General features: G+C 46.2%; 1 protein-coding gene and 1 long non-coding RNA gene across 2 annotated transcripts; one reads left to right on the forward strand and one right to left on the reverse strand.

Annotated features, from left to right (window-relative positions):
- Positions 1 to 120: 120 nt before the first annotated feature.
- Positions 121 to 11398, forward strand: Nhlrc3 (NHL repeat containing 3). Its single transcript, XM_021158690.3, has 7 exons — positions 121 to 404; positions 926 to 1078; positions 1602 to 1749; positions 4707 to 4907; positions 6831 to 6922; positions 9872 to 9984; positions 10881 to 11398. The coding sequence occupies exons 1-7, from the start codon at positions 321 to 323 to the stop codon at positions 11131 to 11133; spliced, it is 1044 nt and encodes a 347-aa protein (XP_021014349.1). The 5' UTR covers positions 121 to 320; the 3' UTR covers positions 11134 to 11398.
- On the reverse strand, positions 5342 to 8193 carry LOC147005642 (uncharacterized). Its single transcript, XR_015046744.1, has 2 exons — positions 8039 to 8193; positions 5342 to 6091 (listed from the first exon to the last, which is right to left on the reverse strand). It is a non-coding gene; the product is annotated as an uncharacterized LOC147005642 (long non-coding RNA).
- Positions 11399 to 23322: the final 11924 nt, after the last annotated feature.

Here is a 23322-nt window from a genome sequence, read left to right on the forward strand (position 1 = left end):
GGTAGTCATTGTTTTAGTGTCACGGTCCCCTAACTCTTCAGTTTCTCGGTGCTCTGTTTTGCTTCTTGAAGGTGAGTTTAAACGAGCGAGGAGTAAGTAGGTCAGGAAGATCTGCGGACGCCGCCATCCTAGTGGCCAGGAGCACCTCGACTTGGGGACCAGGGTCACTCGCTGGGCGCCTGACTCGGGGCGGGACTAGGAGCGTGACACCCGGAATTAGTCTTCGGAGTTTCTCCGGTCGAGTTTCCCGGTGCTTTAGGCTGCTTCTGCCCTAGAGCCGGCTTCAGGCCTCGCTGACCTTCGCCTCCCAGACCCTCGCGATGGCGAGAGTCTGGGTCTGCGTGGCGGGCGCCGCCTTCTTCCTTTCCTGTCTGGTTTTGCATTCGCGCTTCTGTGGCTCTCTGGTAAATAGCAGGGAGAAGGCTGTGGGTGTGGGTGGCACCGAGGGGTACAGCCCCTGGGGTCCCAAACCTGCTCCCCCGGGGCTCAGCAGCTGACGACTCGTCCTCTCATTTAGTGTTAAAAAGAATGCACGTGGGGCTGGGGAGGTGGCGCGGAGGTTGGGAGCTCGAGCAGCTTTTGCAGAGGACTCAGGTTCGATTCCCAGCACCAACTTGAAGGCTCACTCTCTCACTGTAACTCCAGTTTCAGGGGGCCTGATGCCCTCTTCTGGCCTTTGTGGGCACATTGTGCACATAAACTCACCCGAGCTCATGCACACAAGTCTAAATAAAAATAAGTAAACATCACACACACACACACACACACACACACACACACACACTGGATTTTCCCCAGCTCTTACTACACTCTTACGTCATCATTAGACTTTTCTTGTGGTTGTTTTGATCTTTAGACATACAGTCGTATTTCTGGCTACCTTCTGGTTGTCGAACTGAATCTGAGTATTTTGATTTTATTTGAGGTTTCAAGGACATTTTCTTTTCACGTTTCCTGGAGAATGGAGGACCCTCTTTTCCGGCTGGATTTGGGTTGGCCCAAGAATTCGGAATACTTCACTGGTGCAACATTTTGTGTTGCAGTTGACTCCCTCAACGGGTTAGTTTACGTAGCCCAAGTAAGTAGAATGCATTTTTTTTTTTTTAATATGTGAGCCTGTGAGGTCAAGAGAGATCAAAGTGTTAATGTGGTTATCAACTACCAGTGGTTTCCAGGATTGAACTCTGGTGTCAGTCTTGCCTTGCAAACACTTTCATCTGCTCAGCCATCTCTTCAACTAGAGATTTTTTTTAAATTTTAATTATATACATTCAGTTTGATCACAACAGACAGGAATAATAAAAGAACAGTCAATCTGAGCATGACGAAAAGGAAACAAAAAAGATGAACAGAAAGGAAAGAAGTGGAACCTAGATAGCCTGTTGCATTTATAGTATGCTAACTATGCAGTTTAATTTTGAGTTGGCTTCAAGTGCACATTTTAGATTTGTATGCGTTAGAAGTTATTAAGTTTTGAAGTTAGTGCTTTTTTTTTTACACACTTCTAAATTTCTTATTCTTTCATTTTGCTTTCTCTAACAAAAGTAAAGATTGGCGGTCCTATTGAGTGATTCTAAGCAGTTGTTTTTGTGTGCCTTCAGAGAGGGGATAACATCCCCAAGGTATTAGTGTTCTCAGAGGATGGCTATTTCCTACGAGCCTGGAATTATACAGTTGACACACCCCATGGTATGTTTGTCTCCGGCACACCATTTGAACAGTCCGTCTGGATCACGGACGTAGGAAGCGGTATGTGTAGTACTATCTATTAAATTGCCTTCCTAGATAGAGTCACATCTTTGCCCACGTTCTTGCTTATACACTTTAAGGCTAGCATTGCTGAATCTAATCATAATTTCCTTAATATTTCATAAAATCATGTCTTTCTACAAATTTGCACCACACTACTATACAATCAAGAAATTCAATAACACTATAATCCTGATCTTTTAAACTTGTCAAGGGAACTTTATTTGGGTGGGGGTGGGGTGGAGGGCAGAGTGTCATTCTTCAGGGCTCTCCATCTTGTCTTTTGAACCTAAGTCTCTCTCTCGCTGGCTGGAACTAATGAGCAGGGTAGGTTAACTGGCCAGCAAGCCCTCCGCATCTTCCTTTCTCCACTCGCCCAATGCTGGTGTTGCAGTGCACACACTCATACTCAGCATGGTTTTATTTGTTTGTTTTTGTTTTTCCTGGCATTGGCTCTAGGTACAGACCCCAGGTCCTCATTCTTCAGTGACCGGTATTTTCCTGGTAGACTGAACTATCCTTCCAGTTCAGAGCCTTTCTTCTTTGATACTTCAGTTGCTAATCTCAGAGTAAGTCTGTGCCTCTGTGAAGTCAGGTCAGATGCCAGTCTTTAGAGAATCAGTGGACTCTCAACTTATGCCTATACCAGCTGGCTCTTGAAAGGGCAAATGAGGGTTCTGAAGCCACCATTTGCTGCCTTGAGATTAGCAGAAGCTGCTATTATTAACAGTTTTGAAATTCCACTCACTTAAGCATGTCTGAAACTTTCCCACCAGCAGATATTTTTAGTATACACTGTTGAAAAACAAGGTAGGCTAAGTAGCTTTCTAGCTGCAGAAGTTGTAGGAGACAACTGTTTGCCTGACTGCTGGTGTGTCCTACTTAACACGAGAGACCGTTCCTGTTGTCTTGACGACCTGGCAGGAATGGGAGAGTCAGGGCGGATTTGGCTAGTACCCTTCTTGGTCTGGTTATGGCTTGGAGGGTATCCTGTTTCCCCGGTGCTTGGTAACTCACATACCACTCTCAGCATCAGGAAGGTTGGATTTTTACGTTGTCACTCGTGTTAACAGAGTGTAAAGAGTTTCTGGGCTTCAGGTAGTCAGGGGGCTGTTCATTTAGTTAAGCCTTTATCTCGGAAGGTAAGTGCTGGGTAAACATTTGAAGAGTGGCAACTGCAGAGTGTTAAGCTGCCCACTTAGGTTCTAAGTAAAGACTCGGGACTTTTCGTCTTTCTTCCTTGTATCTCTTTTCCCTCTCTTCAGATACTTGCCAGAGCCTGCGCGTGATTCTCTGAACACTCACTTCCCTTTCCTCCACCAGGCTGCGTGGCTTCCTCCGTTCCTCTTCTCCAGCTTCCTTCCCCAGGAAGCTGTCAAGCTTCACAGTGTGGGTACCCTGGAGGTTTTCCTTTACATCTCAGTAAAAGTGCCCTTGAACTTAAAAATAAATCTAGGAGATGGAAAGAAGCTCAGTGGTTAGAACACTTTGCTTCCAGAGGACCTGGGTGCCATCCCAAGCACCAAGTGGCAAGGCAGCTCCCAGTGTCTGTAAGTCCAGGTTCAGGGAAGCTGGTGCCTTCTTCTGGCCTCTCTGGGAACTGCACACACACACACCTGCGGGCAAGCATTCATGTACAGAAATAAAATGAAAAAAAGGACTCTTGAAAGTATCTCTGAGTTTATACAATAATGTAATGAGATTTGACGACTTTCCTCTCTCTTCTGCCCCAAGAATTCGCTGTGAGAGCCTTTCATTTTAATTTATTCTGTTCACGTCGCCCTTTTAAAAAGCAGAAAAAACGTCACTGGTTCCCAGAAATAAGCGCAACACAGATGACCTCATTCTTTTCATTGTGTCTTGTTTCCCACCCTCCGATCAGAGAAACTATTTTTAAGCTCTTCCCATTTTCAAATGAATTGATTTCCTCAAGTGAAGATCTGGCTGCAAGTCAACCACTTAAAAAAATTATAAGTTCTCTGTCCCCTTTTAAAGTGTTTAGAAACTTGGCGGTGTGCTCTCTCTAACCCTGTGTGTTCTCTGTGGGTAAGCCCTTCCGCATTAGCACCCCGATCCAGCGCAGTGTCACACTCGGCTCTCCAGGTCGAGCTGGAGTGCAGGCTGCCTCGCTTGACTTCAGTCTCTGGGTACCTGTCAGTCAGTTTTGCCTCCTGTGCCTCTGCTAACTGCTTCCTACTTTCCCTTATCTGCTCTTAGTTACATGCTTTAACTTGTGAGGTCATTTTAGCTCCAAGATTATTTTTCTTTTAAGAAATGAGTTCAATTTTTAATTTGCATCTGCTGTGAGAAAATATAATTAAACAAATAGGGCTAGTTATAAAGAGCTTTTTGTGGCTGTACTAAAATTTAAATGACTGATTGAAATAAGAGCTTTGGATGTCGGTTGCTTGGTTTTTAGTTCCTTATTGATTTCTTTTACAAGCAGTGGGTTGTTTGTTTGTTTGTTTGGTTGTTTTTTTGGGGGGGTTGGTGTTTTTGGGGTTTGGGGTTTTTGGAGAATGGGGGGCTTTTTGAGCCAGGGTTTCTCTGTGTAACCTTCCTTGGCTGTCTTGGAATTCACTCTGTAGACCAGGCTAGCCTGGAAGATCTGCCTGCTTCTGCCTCCTAGTGCTGTGACTAAAGGCGTGTCCCACCACCACCTGGCCAAACAGTGTGTTTTTAAAAAAGAAGTTAAATTATCCTAAGCTTTCTCTGTAAGGAGCCAGTGTTTTTCTTGTGCTTAGAGTCTCCTTATTTTGGAGTGATTAGATTAGATTAATACATCTCCAGGTTTGCTCATACCGTATGAAAGGCTGCTAGTTGCCACCTGTCACACTTAAAATATGGGAGTCTCTTGGCTCCCATTGCTGCTCAGCCTAGTGAAAGATTTGCCTTTAGCTTATGGAAGATGTGAATGCTGTGTAATCCTTGTGACACTTGCTTGTCTTTCTCTACAGGACCCTATGGCCATACTGTTAAAAAATATAATTCCCTGGGTGATCTTGTTCAAGTCTTGGGAACCCCAGGCAAGAAGGGCACTGGCTTGAACCCGCTGCAGTTTGACAACCCCGCAGAATTATATGTAGATGACACAGGGGAGATTTACATTGTGGATGGAGATGGGGGCCTGAATAACAGACTGGTCAAACTATCCCAAGGTACGTGCCTTACCCGGGTATGATCACGATCAGAAAGATATTATTTTATACGTTTGTCTGCTGTGTAGTATAATGTAACCGAATGGCACGTGAAGTTGTGTGTAAAGGCTAATACAAGGAAATCCGTTGCTGAAAATACTATTTAGGGTTTGTACCCCTCCTTAGATCATTGAGTTCCCAAATAAAAGACACAAAACCTTTATATTTATAACAAGCCTTAGAATTAGAGCTGGGTAGATGTCACCTCTATGCTGTTTTGTCTACTTGTCTGTCAATAATCCCTAGGTGTCACTTGCTATATCCTGCCTAGGCCGCTCCTACTCTGACTGACAGGCCCTCCTGCCTATGTGCTCAGATCCACTTACCCTTTCTCCTCTCTCCCCAGTGCTCTTTGCCTCAGACCCCAAACCCCAGCCTACCTCTACCTGCTGAGCTACAGGGTTTTGGCATCTTTATTCAACCGAATAGTTTTAAATTAAGGAGCAAGGTTTACATAACAAAAGCTGGTATAGGTGAGAATTCCATCTTCTGGAGGTGCTGGGATACAGAATTTAGCATTACAATATATAGCCAGGGACCAAACCTCAACCTAAAGCAGATTGGTGGGATTAGCAACAGGAGGCCAGGAGACCCTCACAGTAAAGAACTTCTGGAGATTTTCTGTCCTGTTTACTGTGGGGAAGTCAGGAAGAGATCCCTGGCAGGCTTCCTGCAGGGTAACAGTAAGGCTCTAACTAGGCTGGCCCTCTGTGGCCACCACAGCAGCAGGTCTGTTCCTAACAGAACAATTAAACTCATCTGTGACAAAGACTTTCAAGCTAGGATAGGAACCAGAAGGCGAACCGGAATTGGAGAGGCACAGCAGAGCTCCTGGAGAGGCCACCCTTGGCTGAGCTGTAGACAGGGCCAGCAGGAGTGGTGGTGTCCAGGTCAGTGGGAGCCCTGAGCTGGAAAGGAAAAAGCATGGCTTTCTCAGCGGCCAGAAGGAAAGGTGACGGCCATTGAAGCTGCTCTGAGGATCTCAGAGTTGTGCTCTGCTAGCAGTCTGAGGGGTTTTCAGGAAGGCAGAGATAGTCCAAATGCGTTTTAAAATATGCAAAATGCTGGGAGCTATTTCTGGCAAGTCTGTCCTTCGGCGTGAACTTGGTCTTTAACACAGGAGGTAAAGCAGGCATCCAGAGATTCTGTAAAAGCAAGAAGCAGCAAAGTCAGGGACAGACACACTTGCTCCCTGGCTACAAAGAAGGTGACTTTAGATGAGAGGAATTTATTGTCATGGTTTGGGAATCCAGAAGTCACAGAACCTGAAATACATAGGGTAGGTGATATTCCCACTGAAGGCTCCGTGGGTGAGCCCTTCCTTTCCTCTCCTGAGCTCTCCTTCATGTGGTCTGAGGCCACGTTCCCAGGTACAGTGTGTTACGTGTGGACTAGTCTTGTGAGAGATCAATCCATTAGGTTCTAGTGTGTCCCTCTAGTGACCAGAGCGAGGCCATAAACATCCACTGTAGCCAGTGCGATGGCACACACTTGTCATTCCTGCCTTCCAGGAGCACTGCTAGGAGTCTGAGGCCAGCCTGAACGACACTGGACAAGGCCAGTCAGGACTGCACAATATGATTCTCTGTCTCGGGAAGAGAAAAACAAATTGAGCAAAAATGAGATTTTTTTTGGTACTAGGAACTAGTTTGAAGGAAACGGTGTAGGAACTCTGAGCAGTGCCTTTGAGGTCAGAACAGCTCAGGCTGAGCTAATGAAGCGGTAGACTGAAGGAGCATGAGTTAGACAGACAGTCAAAGCCAGGGAATATTCAAGGCCTCAGTGTGCGATACATTTCTTTTGTAGTTTGCAAGACAAAATCAACATGGAAATGCATATGTTTCACTATTTATATCACTGTTCACATGTATTTACCATTTATAGATTTCATGATCCTCTGGCTGCGTGGAGAGAATGGGACAGGACCTGCCAAGTTCAACATACCTCACAGCATTACACTTGACGCAGTTGGTCGGGTAAAGGCAGTGTCCCTGTGTTTGGAACTGTGTGGCTGTGGGTGGGTGGGTGGGCACGTCTTGGTGTATGTATTCTCTTATTGTTTCTGTTGCTGTGAGAAAAACAAAACAAAAACCAAAGGAATCCGAGCAAAAGGCAGGTAGGGAGAAAGAGCGGTCAAGGCAGGAGCTTCAAACATGCCTGCTGTCAGCTCAGCAGCAGGGAGGAATGAGTGCACACACGTGCTCGCTTGCTCACACTCACACGTTATCACACAGGTCAACTCTCCACCTCCGCCTGGAAAGGGTGCCACCCACAGTAAGCTCAGTGTTCCCGTGTCCAGTAAAGCAAACAGGACAGAACCGGGTCAGAAGTTCCCACAGGCAGCCTGCTGCACACAGCGCTGCTTGAGTGTTCTCTCCCTGGGCGGTCCGAGGGTGCACATGGGCCGTTAAAGGCCAGCACAGTAGGCAGGACTAAGCAATTTCTCCAGAGCTGGCTGTGCACACAGACTCCTAAAATGTTCCGGCCCTAGACTGAGGAAGTTCTCCAAATACTTAGATATGAACAAGATAGATAATTCTATATAGCTTTTAAATGGCTGAGGGAGCGGGTAATGAATCTAAAACCTGGAAAAGAAACTTTGCCTTCTAGTAGGAAAACCTTATTGTAAGTGTTTGAAAGCCTTCAGTTCAGGCTGGGCGTGGTGGCCTTTAATCCCAGCACTCAGGAGGCGGAGGCAGGCGGATTTCTTAGTTCAAGGCCAGCCTGGTCTACAAAGTGAGTTCCAGGACAGCCAGGGCTATACAGAGAAACCCTGTCTCAAAAAACCAAAAAAAAAAAAAAAAAAAAAAAAGTGTACACACACATGTACACACACTACACAACACAAACACATAAGACACACTACACATATTGGGATGGGAGCAGCACTGATGGGAGTGCAGGGACTGCAGAGGCTAATCCTGAAGGAAGGAGAGGAGCCCTCCCCCAGCTTCCATTTCCTCCTTCCAGCCCTGGCCCCTCCACTGCGCCTCCTAGGCTTTTACTCACTGGATAAACACAGGCACTGCTTCTTAGGACCTTAGGGGTCACCTTCAGCCACCAAGTCCCCTTCAGCGGCTTAAATTCTCTACCTGTTTCCTGTGGGAAGTGTACTTTGCATTCCAGTCGCTGCTGTTACATCGCAGATGCTCCTGTATAGAGTGCAGGCTTTGAGGGCATGAGCTGCTGAATGGAGTTTGCTTTACCTCCACCACGAGCTCTGAGGGGTCATACCTGTGTTAAATAAGTGAGCTTGTGGACTTGTAGTGCTGGGTCAGGCTGCCCTCTGACATGCAGTGCTGGGCCAGGCTGCCCTCTGACATGCAGTGCTGGGTCAGGCTGCCCTCTGACATTCAGTGCTGGGTCAGGCTGCCCTCTGACATGCAGTGCTGGGTCAGCTTGCCTTCCTTGATGCTAGTCCTATTTTTTGCTTTAAAAAAAAAAACCTATTTTGCAAAGATATGGATATAATCAGATTCATGGTGAGGACAGATCTTAGGGGCTAGCAAGAGGAACAGCCTGAGATTGCTGAGCTGTGAAACTGACAGCTCATTCTTTATGTACTTTGTGATTTAGTTTGTCCGTTGTTGCTGCTGTGGGGAGGACTGATGGCCTTACACACGCAGGAGAGCATCTAAGACCGAGCTTGGTCCCTGGCCCCGTGCCCTGATGTTCTGTAACAGTTTAATGGCAATCCCCACATTGTATCTAACTCATTTCATCACTACCATGAGCCTTTCCGAAAAGTGAATTTACTCCACAGTTAAGGATGTATTGTTTCTCAGAGAGGCTTTCCCATGGTCAAAAGTGTTGCATACTGAAGAAGAAAGAAAATAATCTGCAATACCATTCCATCTTGAGATGTGAGTGTTTCTTCCTTGGTCAGCTGAGGCAGGAATATCCCTGAGCAAACCCATCACAGCTTAGGACACTTGTGTGGGCACCAGCCTGTCTTGTGCCTGTGTCTGTAACAGCCAGTGGCTACCAGAATCCACACACACCAATTAGAATAAAGTCAGGGTCACACCAAGCTATACAAACCCAAGAACTCTGAAGGGCCTGCTAGGGGTGTGGTCTGTGCTGTACAGAGAACCTATAATTGTGTAATCTATGGATCCCCGTGAATGCTATTGAGGAAACAGTCTGAGCTCGCTGCTTTATGATAGGAGTGTCTAGGGAACTGAACTCATTGTCATCTATAAAAACCGCATTTAAGCCTATGATGCTCTATGTGCTACTAACATGCCCACAGTTCCTCCTGTCAGCGGCTCTCTGTACTTTGGACCCATTCCAGTGATAACAGATACAAGTTTAGAAATGACACTGAGAGAGCAAACACCCGAGCCTCCGAGAACAAGTCTGTACCTGGCTTTGTCTTGTACCTGGCTTATTAGGAGCTGCTTCAGTTGTCAGTGATGGTGATGAGACTTAAAGAGACGGGAGAGTCTGCACCCTGTCAGTGTCTCTGATCTTTTGCACTGTGTGGAGGACTCAGGTTTTTTTTTTTTTTTTTTTTTTTTTTTTTTTTGAGACAGGGTTTCTCTGTATAGCTCTGGCTGTCCTGGAACTCACTCTGTAGACCAGGCTGGCCTCGAACTCAGAAATCCGCCTGCCTCTGCCTCCTGAGTGCTGGGATTAAAGGCGTGTACCACCACGGTTTTATCTGCTTCCATGTTTATTGTAGTCGATGGCTCTGTTCCTTTAGGCTGACTGCTGCAGGTGTTGATTAGACTGTAGCATTTGCACTTCCTAGGGCTTTGCAGACAAGGTGTGTAACCCCTCTGAAAATGGAGCTTAGTGATGCCATCTTCCTGGAGTCCTCCAAGCACTAACTGAGACCGTGTATGTGCAGCTGATAAGACTACTCATGTCTCTTCTCATGCTGTGGGTCTCTCCCCACTGACATTATTTTCTTGGTTTCTCAGGTGTGGGTTGCTGACCGAGGAAATAAGAGGCTCCAAGTATTTGATAAGGTCACTGGAGAGTGGTTAGGAGCATGGGACAACTGTTTCACAGAGGAGGGGCCTTCTGCTGTGAGGTAATCGCTCCTGGTTGTTTTAAATGCTTCTTTAGCTGGCTGTGCGACCCACTTCTTCTGAAGAGTGGCCAACAGTTTAAAGTGTTTATTGTTGATTTTAAGCAAGTGAAAGTGGAAGGAAACAAGAGTCCAAAGAGGTTAGATATCTGAGATTTCCGAATCCTTTGAGAGATTCCTAATCATAGGAGGGTCTCAGCCGGAGTCCACACTGTTGAACCTGCCCAACTTCTAATTCTCCTTTCATTATGTTATGTTGTGTTGTGTTTTAACGTAGGCATATCTTTAGCTTCATCTATTATCACAGAATTCTATACAATTTAAACTCATTAAAGAACCCCTCAGACAGTGATGGCCACTGTTGTTGAGCATTGGCGAGTGTAAGCACCCACACGTACTTACCTGCCAGTAAGTGCTGGGCCATGATCCCCTGATATGGCCAGGAGCAATGAAACCAGGCCAGTCAAAGGGTCCACAGCAACACTTAAGCTGTGGCAATTTTGTTGAGAGCAATCAGATCTTCTATACCTTTATCAGAAGTAGAATGCAATGGCAGTCGCCAGGATCAATACAGTTGTAGTCAGGATACATAGATGTTTGGCAGCTGTACAGGCTATACAAGGTTAATGTCTAAAGCCAACTATCCTGTTAAGCTTCCATGCTCCCTTGCCTTCCAAGGGAACGCACTGAGAAATACAAAGCGGCCTGAAACCTTCCCTGCCTGAGGGAGGGCTTCAGTCTCTCAGGAACCGGAAGGTGCATAGTGCCTCAGGAGCCATGAACTCTTAACCTGAAAATCTGCAGCAAGCCTCTGCAGGCTGCTCAGCCAGTCCACTCCAGGGGGCAGCCAAGGGCACACAGGGAAGGAGTGGTCCTTATTGAATTCTCTTTCCTCTTAGGTTCACCCCAGATGGGAGGTACTTGATTGTGGCCCAGCTGAACCTCAGTAGGCTGTCCGTGTTGCTTGCCCCACCCCCCGGAAGCATCGGAGACTGCTCTGTGGTCAGCACTATCCAGCTGGCAGATCAGGTTCTGCCGCATCTTTTGGAAGTCGACAGAAAGACTGGCGCTGTGTATGTAGCAGAAATTGGGGCAAAACAAATACAAAAATACATCCCGTGGCACAGCCGCACCCCTGCCTTCGGCGCTTAGTGCTTCCGGCTGGGAGGAGCTTCAGGTAGCACTTCAGAGCCACAGGGTCATTTTCACCTCTTCTGCAAGAAAAGTGTGTTGCTGGGTCATGAAGAGTCTTGTTTTCTCGTGGTTTTGGGACTTGGTTTTACATCTAAGTGTGTTTCTTTTTGGTGGCCCTGGGAGTTGAACACATCACTTCCTACATGCTAGGCAGCTGCCCTAGCAGGGGCTACATCTTCACAGAAGCAGCTTTTAAAGGAAGAAATGCAGTTCTAAAATGGGATCATGACGGGAACTGTGGTTTGTAACCAAGCTGCTTGCCTGCATTGATTAACTCTCTCTGGGTTCCTGGGTGACTCTTTGACTTCATATAATGAGTGGAAACTACTAGTTGTTTTAACCTATGTGTATTAGACTGTGGAAGAGATTGTGTTGGGGTGCGCTGCTGAGTTACTGATTCATGTGGGTGCCAACCCAGTCCAGAGGATTCTGAAGTGGGGAGCAGTGTGGTCAGCCTTGTGGTCCAATAGAGAGATAAGTGGGCGTGGTGACAGCAGGAGCGAGGACCATGAAGGACAGGAGGAGCTGTGTGTATGTGGGGGATGGGAGGATTCATGGAGGCGGCAGTCTGTGGCAGCCTGGGTCAAGAGACCTTTGACAAAGAGACAACAATACTGTCCAGGTAGAGAAGGGCTGAGACGTACTTCTCGTGGATTCCGAGGGAGAAAACAACAAAGGGTTCAGTCTTTTTGGTACAAAGTATTTAATGTCACCCTTTACAAGCAAGACTACAACAGCCAGCGTGTAAGCACTGTACTGAAAGGAAGATTTGCAGGTGGGTGTTTTAGAGCTGGTCTGGCCCTAAGTCCCCTCCTCAGTGCTGCCCTTGCCATGTGCAATGTGAACTCGTGTCATTACGAGCACTTACCTACCTCAGAGACATTTCAGGAGAATTAGAATCATTTACATGGAAGAGTGCCAAATGCTTGAGGTATTACGATGGAAATGGTCTGCCCTTCCAGCCCACTCTCGCACTATCTGCGTATGTCCTTCGTATGCGGCTGCTGTGTTCTTTCAGTTTGTTCTGCTCCATTCTAGGCTTAGATAGAACCCTGTCCTATTGGGTCTTTTGGTCACCCACCCCTTTTGCTCCTGTCAGTGTCCCTCCCTGTCCCAGAGTTTGACTTTGACTTGCACAGCACTTTGCCCCACCCACTCCAGCTGAGGGGCTTGGATCTACCTGTCCAGGGACGGTGGCCCGTGCAGTGTGGGAGGAAGGCCAGCCTCCAGCAGCAGAGTCCTGGATTCCAAGGCTGTTAAATATGTCCCTACCTCTCACCAGACTGTGACTGAGAAAAGCCACCTTAGCTTATTCTTCAGTGATGAGGGAGCTTCGTTCTTCCCTCAGCCCACTGACGCTGCTTGAACTGGATGAGCAGCAGGCATAGGTGTCTTGATGGAGCCTGGGGTGCATTACAGGACGTTCTGAGACCAGCCTTCTCACTGCCTTTGTCATTATAACACATGCCAGGTTTGCCTGGCTCTGTTCAAGGCTCCTACAAAGCAAGTCCTCACGGGGCTCGTGCGCTTGTCACTCTGCCCAGTTGACTTGGATGAAAAGGGAAGGTGAAGCTTGTTTTGTTGGTAAACCGGACAAGAAATGCAGGTGCCCTTTGGAAGGAGAGGAGACTAGTTGAACTGCCTTTGTTCTTCCTACTGTATTTTATTTACCTGACTAGTCTCGATCATTGTTATTGAGGGTTTATAGTAGATACTGTGTTTTGATCAGTTCCATCCTGCATTCTCTCCCCGTCAGTTCCTCCCACCCTCCATCACCTTTTCCTCCCAGTGCCTCGTGCACATGTTCATTCCATGAACTCGGTGCAGCGTGGATGTGCATGGTGTAGGACACTCCTCGAAGCAGGGTAGCCTTTTAGGAAACACCCACCACAGCTACCTCCAGTAGCTTCTTAGTTCATGGTAGGCTTCATGAGCCCCTCCCTGCTCTGTGCTGGGATTTTGACTTCTGGTTTGTGGGTTCAGTCCTATTTAGAGCCTGTCAGTGGATGTCCTATTTAGAGCCTGTCAGTTCACATTCTCTTATTCTCCGAGGCCGAATCGCTTGTGGATCTCTGTATTAATATCCATCTATTCCAAATGAAGCTTCCATGATGAGAATTGAGAGAGGCAGTAACCCTTGGGTATGAAGATAAGAACTTCACAGTGGGGCAGGGTATGACTACAGCTCTTTACCAGAATCATAGTATTAGATAGTCCCCTGGGGCTATGGCCTTGCCAGCCACAGGTATTTAGCCAGTTAGCAGTGCCAAGCAGGCTTCCATCTTTTAGAACAGGCTTTAAATCCAGTCAGAAATTTTATGCATGATATTTGTGCAACTCTTGGTCCAGTGGACACACCTTTATGGGCCAGTCCTTACTGTAGCTCTCAGCCTCCACAGCTGGTTATGATTGCTGAACATTTTCTCCTTCAGTGATATAAATAGAACCTTCTAGAACTGTGAGCGCTAGCAAGTAGGGATGAAGCTCCCAGGCCAGTGCCAGCATGATTTCTTTACAGATTCTTACAAAACTTGCTGGAGATATTGTTCTTGTTTATCTTGTGTGGTCAGTGAGCTTACAATCAAAGCATCTCACCCCCCCCCACACACACACACTGGATCAGTGAGTTAAAGAAGTAAAAGTCCCCCCCACACACACACACACACTGGATCAGTGAGTTAAAGAAGTAAAAGTCCCCCCACACACACACACACATACACTGGATCAGTGAGTTAAAGAAGTAAAAGTCCCCCCCACCCCCCAACACACACACACTGGATCAGTGAGTTAAAAAAGTAAAAGTCCCCCCCCCCCCCACACACACACTGGATCAGTGAGTTAAAGAAGTAAAAGTCCCCCCCCACACACTGGATCAGTGAGTTAAAGAAGTAAAAGTCCCCCCACACACACACTGGATCAGTGAGTTAAAGAAGTAAAAGTCCCCCCCCCCCACACACACACACACTGGATCAGTGAGTTAAAGAAGTAAAAGTCCCCCCCACACACACACACTGGATCAGTGAGTTAAAGAAGTAAAAGTCCCCCCCCCCCCACACACACACACATACACTGGATCAGTGAGTTAAAGAAGTAAAAGTCCCCCCCACCCCCCAACACACACACACACTGGATCAGTGAGTTAAAAAAGTAAAAGTCCCCCCACACACACACACACACACTGGATCAGTGAGTTAAAGAAGTAAAAGTCCCCCCCCACACACACACTGGATCAGTGAGTTAAAGAAAAGTTCCCCCCCCAACACACACACACTGGATCAGTGAGTTAAAAAAGTAAAAGTCCCCCCCACACACACACACACACTGGATCAGTGAGTTAAAAAAGTAAAAGTCCCCCCCCCCACACACACACACACACTGGATCAGTGAGTTAAAGAAGTAAAAGTTGTATTTTCTATTGGAACATTAAAGTTTTGCAGAGAAAAATGTATGTAACCTGGCTCCTGGTTTGAAGTTTTGTTGTTTTAATAATAGAAGAATTTCAGTGGCCAGAAGGTCTCAGTTTGGTGAGTCTGGGCATGGTGGTATGTATCTGTAACTCAGAACTCTGGAGGCCACAGCAAGATCTCAAGTTGCACACCAGCCCAGCTTTACACTAAAGTTCACTGCATAGACCCAGGGCTAGCGACATAGCTGGCACTAAGAATGTTCTTTGTCTGTGGTCTCATAAGGCATAGGCTGCTGAGCTGTTTGAGCTAGGACCTGCCTGGGCTTACAGGGATGTGTGGGCTGTTTGAGCTAGGATGGCCTGGGCTTACAGGGATGTGTGGGCTGTTTGAGCTAGGACGGCCTGGGCTTACAGGGATGTGTGGGCTGTTTGAGCTAGGACAGCCTTGGCTAACAGGGATGTGTGGGCTGTTTGAGCTAGGCCAGCCTGGGCTTACAGGGATGTGTGGGCTGTTTGAGCTAGGATGGCCTGGGCTTACAGGGATCTGTGAGCTGTTTGAGCTAGGCCGGCCTGGGCTTACAGGGATGTGTGTGCTGTTTGAGCTAGGACGGCCTGGGCTTACAGGGATGTGTGTGCTGTTTGAGCTAGGATGGCCTGTGTTTACAGGGATGTGTGAGCTGTTGGGGCAAGGACGGCTTGGGCTCACAGGGATGTGTGGGCCTGTCCTGCTCCTATGTGGGTGAGGATTCGAGCCCAGATCCTCATGCCCACCGAGCAAGTGCTCCGATCCAGGGAGCCATCTCAGCTTTATAACTTTCTATTGTTTTGGATTGTGTTCATTTGTATATCTCCTTGTGGGTGTGTGCTTTAAACGAGTCTTTAAAGCGGAGTGTTTGTCAATCAGAGAAAACATGGTTACAGTTTAATAATGAACAAATACCACTTGTATTACAGTCATGCACCGACTGCTCCATGTACCATTGCTGGAAGGCTAAGGTGACAAAGAACCAACGTGTTGCGCTTCTTCTGGTTCTAAAAGATTTTTGGATTTGACTAGAGAGCTAATCAAACTAGGAACTCTTTAAAGGTTTAAATCAGAATTACACAACAACAACAAACCCTGAGCTTACGTGGCTGGGTTGTTTTATTTTCAGCTGTGTACTTTCAGCAATAATCAAATTAAAATTTTGATGTAAAAATTTATTGGCTTTATTCATTTTACAAAACAGTTACACACATGAAGGTTTTTGGGCTAGTATCCATGAGAGCAGTCACCAGCAGTACTTCCTAAGATGTAGTTGGTAGGCATGTTACAGTCTTCACCCAGAAGAGGGCAGTAGAGTGCTGTGTTTTATCCTAGGTTTATCTTGAGCTAGCTGGTGAGTCACAGTGCCAGGCTTCCTCGTGTTCTTGACTTTAAAACTGAAGATACCCTGCTGAACACCCGTGTGCTTTCCTTTGTCCCTATGGTATAGTTACTATACTCTCCTTTGTCTCTATAGTATACTTTTATCCCGAGGAAGCTGCTGTACACCTGGCACAGTTCCAGCAGTTGAACATTGTTCTGGCTTCATTTGTTTTTCTACAAGTAAAAGGGAAAAAGTTTGAACAGTTTTCAGTAATCCAGACATAGGGAATTCATGGGCACTAGTATGCTGTGCCCATGTCTTGCTGATCGGTTCTTTGAAGCTTGTTACTTGGGCTGGTTGATTATTTTACAAACAAGAAAAGTGGATTATTTAAAAGGCCAAATTATTCCTCTGCTTGGCCCTTAGCCATCATATGAGTTTATGGCATAAAGTAATTACTTCAGAACACATGGCTCTTTCTTTTAATTAATTAGTTAATTGATTTAATGTATGTGAATACACTGTCACTGTTTTCATGCACACCAGAAGAGGGCATCAGATCTCATTACAGATGTTTATGAACCACCATGTGGTGGCTGTGAATTGAACTTACGACTCTAGAAGAGTAGCCAGTGCTCTTAACCACTGAGCCATCTCTCCAGCCCCCAGCTCCTTCTTTCATACATAGAGTTGAATGGAAGTTGAAAAGTGTCTTAATGTGTCTAAGTTAAACAGTGTCTGATTCAGCGCCACCTCCATATCACTCTTGATCAGGTTTCTCTCCATGACTTGCTCAGTCTGCTTTTGTTACAGAACTCAGGACCACTGGGCCAAGAATGGCCCGACCCACAATGGACTGGATCCTCCCCAGTCCATCATCAATTAAGAAATTGCTCTACATACAGGCTTATCTACAGTCCAATCTTAGGAAGGTGTTTTCTCAACAGAGGTTCCTTCCTATCAAATGACTATAGCTTGTGTCAAGTTGCCACAAATAGTAGCTCACCAAATTGATCCCTTGTCAAGTTGATACACAAACACATTACTGTTAAGACATAACATTTTCTTTCTTGTTTATTCACAATATCACACATTAATAAGTATCACAAATAAAAACCACATCACACACTTGAAAGTCCCACAGTCTTTACAAATTTGAACACTTTAAAGGTTAAGACTAAAAAGGAAAAATCCAAAGTTTCTTTTTAAAAGTTCCTTTTAAAAGTCTCTGTAAGACTCTAAAAGTTTCTCTTTAAAAGTGTAAAATCTCTCAACCATGGGCCCCTGTAAGATCAGAATAAGCTAAATAGTTTCTTATTCCAGGGAGGAGTAACCATGGTGCAGTCACAATCTGAACAAAGCAAATGCAGACACCAACAGTGTAAAATCCCAGTGTCTCCTGTCTGGGACTCACTCCCCATCTTCTGGGCTCCTTCCAAGGGCCAGGTCACCTCTCCAGCTCTACCCTCTGCCACACTGTTTCCCAAGCTCTGGCTCGCTCTGCTCCGCTGGTGCTGCTGCTCTTTGTGGACATCCCCTGGTACTGGAATCTCCAAAATGCTGGAGTCTTCTGATGGAGCCTCTCCTGTGCTCTCTTCAGGGACTCCAGCCCCACCATATCGTGTGAAGTCTCAATTCTCCATGACCCCTTCATGCCTTCAAAACCAGTACCACTGGGAAGACTCTTCCTCTAGTTTGGCACAGGGAACCTCTGCAACACAGCTTGTGGGCAATCACCCTGAGGGTGTGATTCAATGCTGCTGCTGCTGCTTCTCTTTCTCTCTTCCCTCCCACTTCTATTCCCTCCCCCCTCCCCCTTTCCTCTCCCTCTCCCATCCGCCCCCCCCCCCCCCTTTAAATAGAAGGAAGTATTCAGTTGGGTTTACCATTTAGGAGAGTCCGTGATGGCAGAGTGAAGGCGCGGGTTCAGGAGCATCTGAGAGCTTGTATCTCTGACTGCAGCAGGAGGTAGACAGCTGAGAGTGGCCCAGGACTTTCGAAAACCTTAAGGCCTGTCCCCAGAGACACTCCTCCAACACAGCCAAACCTCCTGATCTTTCTCAAACGGCTCCATCAGCCGGGGACCAAGGATTCAAATATACGAGCCTGTGCATGCCATTCTCTATGCACAAACTCTGTGTTATTCACTCATTTTCATCATGATGAGTGTCTAGGTTCTTTCTATACCTTAGGTGTTGCTGAAAAGGGAACAATAAGCATGAGTATAACTGTCTCTAAACCATACTAGGTTTAAATTCTTTTGGGTATATACCCAGAAGTGAGATTTCTCAGTCATATGGTAAATCTAATTTTAGTTTTCTGGGGAACTTCCATCCATACTATTTCACAATAGGTGTAATAACAAAACTTCCACCATCTGTGTGTCACGTGAGATTTCATTTTCTCCACGTTTTATCTCTTATCCTTTCCTTTTTCCCCACAGAATAACACAGCATAATAATTTATAGATAACTCTTTTGTAAGAAGGAATACATTCATAAATGGTAAACTATTTTGCAGCAAATACATAAAGCCATAACAAAGTCACTTGTTATCAAGGATTATGTACCATACACAATTGTATGTGTGACTGGCATGTGGCTGACTTGTTTTCACCCAACCTCACTGCAGACAGATAAGCCGTGCACTGGACTGCAGCATCACTGGGGAGAGGAGGTTGTCACCGTGGTTACGGTTCTATGCTGTTGTGTGTGCAGTCCATGTTTGGCCACAGTGTCATTATGTTCATGCATGCTTTAGAAGTGCAGTAGATAGTTTAATACCTAAATGCTTGGTCACGACTTCCCCTTCACTTGGGGCCATAATGAACGTGCTGCTATGTGAAGTTAACTCCTGCATCTTGAAAGGCAGATGTCATCAAGAACACTACAACGATGGCTGAAGGAACACTAGCATTTAAATGTTCTGGAGCCATCTCTGGGCCAGCCCCATGTCTCCAGGTCTGCTTCCAACCTTTCTCCCATTTGTGGCATCTCTGTTACCCCCTCCTTTGTTATTGAGAGTAGCTTTTTTCACATCACACGGTATATCTTGCTTATGGTTTCCTCCCTCTGTTCCTCCACGGCCCTCCTCAGCTCTGCACCCACCCAGCACCTTCCTGTCTCTCACTAGAAATCAAACAGGCTTCCAAGGACAATAATGAAATAAAATAAGAGCAAACAAAAACTAAGCTATCAGAAGAGGACAAAACAAATCACCAGAAGGAGGTGGTCCCAGGAGAAGGGACAGGAAACAGATGTAGATGCAGAGACTCGCTCGTTTGCATACTCAGGAATCCCATAAAACGCTAAACTGGAAGCCATATTATATACACAAAGGATACTCTTCCTGCCTTCGCTTCTGCAGGGTTCCCTGATGCTGAGGGGAAAGAAATGGTGGAGACATTCCATCTCGGGCTGAGTGTTCTCAGTTCTGCATAATGTCTGGCTGTGAGTCTCTATTTGCTCCTATCTGCTGTAGAAGGAAGTTCCTCTGATGATGGCTGAACAAGGCACTGATCTGTGAGTATAGCAGAATGTCTTTAGGAGTCATTTTCTTGCTATTAAAGCAAACAAAAACAAACATTAATTGTCTTGGGGTTTTATTGCTGTGAGGAGACATGACCACAGCAACTCTTATAAAGGGAAACGTTTAAGTGGGGCTGGCTTACAGTTCAGATGCTCAGTCCAGTTTTGTCATGGCAAGAAGCATGATGGCATGCAGGCAGACAAGGTGCTGGAGAAGGGGCTGAGAGTTCGACATCCTGATCTGCAGGCAGAAGGAAGTGACTGAAACACACTTCCTCCAACAAGGCCACACCTCCTAATAGTGCCACTCCCTATGGATCTATGGGGGCCATTTCTATTCAAACCACCACAGTAATATTTACTTTTCCCCTCGGCCCTTGGACTATCTAGTCTCAAGTTCTTGGTAACCCAGGTACTGTTGAATATGGGTTCCATCTTGTGGAATGGTCCTTAAGTCAAATCAAATAGTGGTTGGTCACTTTGTGCCACCATTGCATTAGCATATCCTGCAGTCAGGACAGATCAAAGGGTTTGTGGCTGGGTTAGTGTTTCTGTTTCTCCTTTGGTCACATTCGGAGTACCTTCCTGTACTGAAGACAGCAGAATGTAGGGGCAAAGGCTCCCTGTAGTCACCAGTTTGACTTCTCCATATTCACTGAGTTGTGTGGGTGCTGTCTTCAGCAATGGGGTCCTGCTCTCAGTTTGTGGAGTGCAGTCTATAATCTTGGTGAAAGCCTGGGTTATTTGACAGTTCCCTTGAGACCCCTTCAGTCAAAAACTCAATTAGATGTAGCCCATTCCTGACATTGGAAGCTTCCTTTGATAATAAGACATCCAGTTGATGTCTTCCTGTTATTTGGGGATTTCATTTAGATCCCATTCATAAATGTATATATTTTAGGAAGTTTCCACTATATGACCCCTTGTCTTAGTTAGGGTTTTACTGCTGTGAACAGACACCATGACCAAGGCAAGTCTTATAAAAAAAAACAACATTTGATTGGGGCTGGCTTACAGGTTCAGAAGTTCAGTCCGTTATCATCAAGGTGGGAGCATGGCAGTATCCAGGCAGGCATGGTGTAGGAGGAGCTGAGAGTTCTATGTCTTCATCCAAAGGCTGCTAGTGGAAGACTGACTTCCAGGCAACTAGGGTGAGGATCTTATACCCACACCCACAGTGACACACCCATTGCAACCAGGTCACACCTATTCCAACAAGGCCACACCTTCAGATGGTGCCGCTCTATGGTCCAAGGATATACAAACCATCACACCCCTCAAATGGCCCTTAGTTTTAGCTGTCTCTCCACATATCCCTTCTGTCATCTCCCTTTCTACTTCCCACTTGATCCTCTTATTCTAGCCCCACCCTTCCATCCATCCATCCGTAACTATCTAGTCTATTTCTCTTTCCCAAAGAGATCTATCTGTTCCCATCCCTTACTCTCTACCCAACCTCTGAGATTCTACAGGTTGTAGACTTAACAGCTAATATCCAGATAGAAACAAATGCGTACCATATTTGTTTTTCTGAGTCTGGGATACATCACTCAGGAAGGCTTTCTTTTTCTAGTTATATTCATTTGCCTGCAAATTTTACGATTTCATTGTTTTAATCGCTGAGTAATACTCCACTGTGTAAGTGTATCATCCTCTATCCATTCTTCAGTTGAGGGACATCTGGGTTGTTTCCAGTTTCTGGCTGTTGTTTCATGGCAATGACCATGGCTGAGCATGGGTCTCTGCAGTAGGATGAAGCATCCTTAGGATCTATGCCCAAGAGTGATATAGCTGGATCTTGGTTAGCTCCATACCCATCTTCCTGAGGATGTCCACACTGATTTCCATGGTGGCTGTGCAAATTTGTATCCCCACAGCTGTGGACAAGTGTTCCCATGTTCCACATCCTTATCAGATGCTTCTCTCTCTCTCTCTCTCTCTCTCTCTCTCTCTCTCTCTCTCTCTCTCTCTCTCTCTCTCTTCCCCTCACTCTCCCCCCCCCTCTTTCTGATCATAGTTTCTTTTGTTTTATGCCAAAGATATAAATTACATCTGGTCTTTGCTACAATCACATGGCCCTCCCAGTTCCCAAGCAGGCAGCCGGCAGAGGCAGGAAACTGAATAAAACCCCTACACTTGTATAAAATGTGCTCTGAAGTGTGGTTTTTAGTTCCTCTGTACAAACTGATAAGGGCATTTTAAAAACTTGCCTGATTTTGTGTGTGTGTGTATGTGTATGTGTGTGTGTGTGTGTGTATGTGTGTGACTTAAATTTTTTTTAATAGTTAAGAGACTTTATTCTAACAGCTATAATTACAGTGCTTGTCGAAATGAAAACTGAAGACAAATATACAAAACAGTTGATTACTAATTGTGTACTGAAAGTGGTAAGAGGTTCCACGACACCAAATAAACCAGTTCTGAGATTTCCCCAAGATAAAGTTAACAGCTCCAGCTTCTTCAGTGTTTATCAAAATACAAAAGAAAAAAGTAGAGGTCGTCTTTCCATGGCAAATCGGACCCTTGCAGGCTGAGGGAGGAAGCTACTTCACACATGGAAATGGGGGTGCTCCAGGATGTGGGTCTGTAATGGACCAACCCTCCCACCTTGCACGCACTCCTGCTGGTGAGACCCAGGCCTCCTGCCAGCACCGTCTTTTTCTACAGTCCAGTTGTTATTCCCCCTACCTGTCTTCCCTCTGGCTGGTCCTCATCCCATACCTCCTTCCCCCACCCCCATCTCATAAGAGGATGCCCTTCCCATCAGACCTCCTCACTCCCTGGTGCCACAAGTCTCTTGAGGGTTAGTCGCCTCTTCTCTCACTGAGTCCAGGCCTGGCAGTCCTCTGCTGTACATGTGCTGGGGGGGGGGCTCTTATCAGCTGCTGTATGCTGCCTGGTTGGTGTCTGCTGTACATGTGCTGGGGGGGGGCTCTTATCAGCTGCTGTATGCTGCCTGGTTGGTGTCTGCTGTACATGTGCTGGGGGTGGGGGGGCTCTTATCAGCTGCTGTATGCTGCCCGGTTGGTGTCTCAGTGTCTAAGGGATCTCCGGGGTCCAGGTTAGTTGAGGTGTGCTGCTGGTCTTCCTCTGGGGTCGCCCTCCTCCTCAGCTTCTTCCAGCTTTTCCCTAATTCAACCACATGGGTCCCCAGCTTCTGTTCATTGGTTGGATGTAAGTATCTGCATCTGACTCTTTGGGCAGCCATGCTTGGCTCCTGTCTGTAAGCACACCATAGCAGCAGTATTAGTGTCAGGCCCTGGAGCCTCACCTGGAGCTGGATGTCAATTTGGGCCTGTCCCTGGCATCACAGCTGATTCTTGACCATCATCAAATGTCTCAGCAAAGCAAATGTTTCACTTCAGTGATGCTGGTCTCCTGTCATGGTTGTCAGGAAGCATGCTTGAGTCCTCAGTTCCAGATTACCAGGCCCACAGATTCGTATTCAAAACAGCCACCTCTTAGCTGGTCATCACACCTGCCAACAATGGGATAACGTTGTATCTCTTAACCTTGTGTGGTTGATAAAGAAACTAGTATGTGATAGGTGGGCTGAGTCTTAAAAGGACAGATTAATTTGCATGTGTCACACCAGGTTGATCTCACAAACATGCTTCTCAACTGTTACCTGCGTTTCTACTTTATTCCCACGACAGGAAATGTCAGGGGTCTCTCGGGTCTGAGTGGTTAGTAACTGGAGTCTGAGTGGTTAGTAACTGGAGTCTGAGTGGTTAGTAACTGGAGTCTGAGTGGTTAGTAACTGGAGTCTGAGTGGTTAGTAACTGGAGTATGAGTGGTTAGTAACTGGACTTAGTTACTACAGTTTGTGCTATAAAAGAAAATTGCTATGTGTTACTTATGTATA

Source organism: Mus caroli, unplaced genomic scaffold, assembly GCF_978045245.1.
Source record: "Mus caroli unplaced genomic scaffold, Mus_caroli_1 scaffold_3, whole genome shotgun sequence".
NCBI classification, from domain to species: domain Eukaryota; kingdom Metazoa; phylum Chordata; class Mammalia; order Rodentia; family Muridae; genus Mus; species Mus caroli.

Coding starts and splice junctions, on each gene's coding strand:
- Nhlrc3 (XM_021158690.3), top strand. CDS start 321: ATGGCGAGAGTCTGGGTCTGCGTGGCGGGCGCCGCCTTCTTCCTTTCC. Junction 1,079..1,601: donor GGTTAGTTTACGTAGCCCAA/GTAAGTAGAATG, acceptor GTGTGCCTTCAG/AGAGGGGATAACATCCCCAA. Junction 9,985..10,880: donor GAGGGGCCTTCTGCTGTGAG/GTAATCGCTCCT, acceptor CTTTCCTCTTAG/GTTCACCCCAGATGGGAGGT.